We start from the raw sequence: 3,300 nt of genomic DNA, 5'->3' as shown, positions 1-3,300 counted from the left end.
ATTACATAATATATACATAAAAATGTCATAGATATTTATACTGTTTATAGCATGATATACTATTCAAATTATTGATGTAAAAAAAAATTTGATATTATAGGAGATTCCGGATATCCTTTGCTGCCATACTTATTAACACCAAAACTAAGGCAACCAGTAGGATCACCTTCAGCTCGTTATACTAATTCTCATGTAATTGCTCGGTCAAGTATAGAACGAACTATTGGAATGTTAAAAGGACAGTGGAGGTGCCTAAGAAAAGAGAGAGCATTGCATTATTCGCCAGAATTTTCTGGTAAGATTTATATACCAGTTGTATCTTGTAAATATTAATACTAATGAATAGTAATACTGTGTATATACTATTAATATTTATACAATAAATATTAATTATGACTGGTGAATATTAATTGTGATGCTAACATTAATATTTATTGTTACCTACGCCTATGTAATAAGCGACACACAATAGCGGCTCGGTAACGATCTGAGTTGTCGACCGGCAAAAGGTCGACACAGGCAGTTGTATACAGACATTCAATAGAGACACTCGCATATATAGATCGGCATTTTCTAATATTCTCGTATTCGTGCTTATACTCAATTTCAATTTAAAATCAAGTATTGTGAAAAACACAACAATTGGCGACGAGGATTATGGAGTTCAAAGAAGTACTCATGTCACTAATGCAGCAGCAGCAGCAGCAGCAACAAGCACTCATGCAGCAGCAAATTAAGCAGCAACAAGATTTTATGAATCACATGTCATCGATGTAGGCGAATTCAACGGATTCTACAAGGAGAGATACAAAAATGGAATCACTGGCAAATTCCATGTCTGAATTCATTTACGATCCAGAAAATAATTTGACTTTCGATGCATGGTATGTACGCTATCAAAGTCTATTCTAAGTCGACGTGCGGGAATTAGACAACGAATCCAAGGTCAGACTTTTATTACGTAAAATGAATACAATCTCACATAAACAGTACGTTGATTATATACTGCCGAAAGAATATAAAGACTTTGATTTCAAAACTACAGTAAACAAACTCACACGGTTATTCGGAAAAAAAATTTCTCTCTTTCACCAGCGTTATAATTGCATGAATACGACGAAATCAGCAAATCAAGATTTCATTTCTTATGCAGCGCTAGTCAATAAACGTTGCGAAGAATCAAAATTTACTACAATTACTGCCGATCAAATTAAATGTCTTATTTTTGCATGCGGTTTAAAATCGCCTACTGAAGCCGATATTCGAACTAAACTTCTCAATTTAATTGATACAAGGTCAGATACACTTACAATTGATGATCTCGCAATGGAATGTCAGCGACTCACAAATCTCAAACAGGACACATCCTTGATACAAAACCAGGGATCGTCTGAGTCAAAAGCAGTGGTGATAGTCAAAACCGATCAACAACGCAAACCACAGGTGAAAAACACAAATAAATCAAAGAATCGACAAGGTAAGAAACAAATCAAAAATTCTTTACCTAACAAAGATTCAATGCCTTCAACACCGTGTTGGTTTTGCGGACAATTACATTATTCTAAGTTTTGTACTTTCAAAAATCATAAATGTCAAAAATGTAATACTGTCGGTCACAAAGACGGATATTGCGCTTCAACTCAGAGAGTCAAAACGAAAACAAATAACGAAACGGCAAATTAAAACGTCAAGACGATTAAGGTCAATCAAGTTAATTCAAATCTTACTCGCAAATTTGTGAATATTTCGATAAATAATCAACCAATTAAACTGCAACTTGATACGGGATCAGATATTACCATTATATTAGAAATGATTTGGTCTTTGTTAGGAAAGCCTAAGGGTTGTTCAACGTCTCATGTCGCACGTGACGCGTCGGGAAATCAGATCAATTTCAATCAAGAAATTAATTGTGAAGTAACCTTGAACGGAGTTATCAAACAACTACGATGTTTCGTAACAGCAAATTCGGATCTCAACATCATGGGTCTCGATTGGATCGCAGCTTTTGATTTATGGCAATGCAGTCTCAATAGCTTCTGTTCCAAGATCCATTCTCAAGCAGATCCGATGCACTTTGATATATCCTTCGTTAAAGAAAATTTCAAAGAGGTCTTTTCCTCTCAATTAGGTCGCTGCACGAAAACTAAAGTCAAACTGAATTTGAAAAATAATTCAAAGCCTATTTTCAGACCTAAAAGACCTGTTGCTTACGCAATTCTACCTGTAGTCGACGCAGAGCTTCCAAGACTGGAACAAAATGGAATCATTTCGCCAATCAAGTATTCAGACTGGGCAACTCCAATAGTTGTAAGAAAAAAAAATGGAAAGATTAGGATCTGTCCGGATTTCTCAACTGGACTTAACGAATCATTGGAACCTAATCGTCATCCACTTCCATTACCAGATGAAATATTTTCGCAACTGTCAAACTGTAAGTATTTCAGCCAGTTAGATTTGTCAGACGCATTTCTTCAAATTGAAATAGATGAACAATCAAAGCATCTTCTAACAATCAATACTCACAGAGGTTTATACGTTTATAATCGTTTACCTTTTGGAGTCACCACAGCTTCAGGTGAATTCCAATCAATCATGGATTCAATGATATCTGGACTAGAAAACGTTTTTGCTTATATAGATGATATTGTTGTTGGTGGAGCTACAGTTCAAGAACATAATCAAAGCCTAACTCGTTTATTAGAGAGAATAAAGGATTATGGTCTACACCTGCAATTAGAGAAATGTAGTTTCCTTACTACACAGATCCATTATCTCGGTTATGTCATCGATGGATAAGAATTACATCCAGATCCTACAAAAGTCGAAGCAATTAAAAACATGCCTGAACCACATAATTTAACTACATTACGTTCGTTTTTAGGAGCAATCAATTATTATGCACGTTTCATTTCAAATATGCACATTCTTAGACGTCCTTTGGATAATCTTTTAAAAAAGGATTCTAAATGGAACTGGTCTCCAAAATGTCAAGAATCTTTTAATCAATTTAAGAGAATTCTTTCTTCAAAGTTCTTATTAACTCACTACAATCCTCAGAATGAGATTATTGTAGCAGCAGATGCTTCAAATGAAGAATTAGGAGCATGCATTCTTCATAGATTTCCAGATCATTCGATCAAGGCAATCAGTCACGCCTCAAGGAGTCTCACTGAAGCAGAACGTAAATACAGTCAAATTGAAAAAGAGGCATTAGCAATCATTTTCGCAGTCACAAAATTTCATAGAATGATTTTCGGAAGACAATTTATCCTTCAAACGGATCACAAACCATTACTT

The 3,300-nt window shown here is 34.9% G+C and overlaps 1 protein-coding gene across 1 annotated transcript; it reads left to right on the top strand.

Moving 5' to 3' along the window:
* Positions 1 to 657: 657 nt before the first annotated feature.
* LOC108779977 (uncharacterized protein K02A2.6-like) lies at positions 658 to 3,297 on the top strand (the record flags this gene model as incomplete). The annotated part of the gene is given in 3 exon segments (XM_018547552.1): positions 658 to 773; positions 1,296 to 1,477; positions 1,832 to 3,297. Coding segments are annotated over 3 exon segments (1,764 nt in total), but the record flags the coding sequence as incomplete, so codon positions are not given.
* Between the last annotated feature and the right edge of the window lie 3 nt (positions 3,298 to 3,300).

The sequence above is a fragment of the Cyphomyrmex costatus genome, unplaced genomic scaffold (genome assembly GCF_001594065.2).
Source record: "Cyphomyrmex costatus isolate MS0001 unplaced genomic scaffold, Ccosl1.0 scaffold654, whole genome shotgun sequence".
Lineage (NCBI taxonomy): Eukaryota > Metazoa > Arthropoda > Insecta > Hymenoptera > Formicidae > Cyphomyrmex > Cyphomyrmex costatus.
The sequence above is the reverse complement of the archived record's forward strand: the minus strand, read 5'-3'. Positions and strand labels throughout refer to the sequence as shown.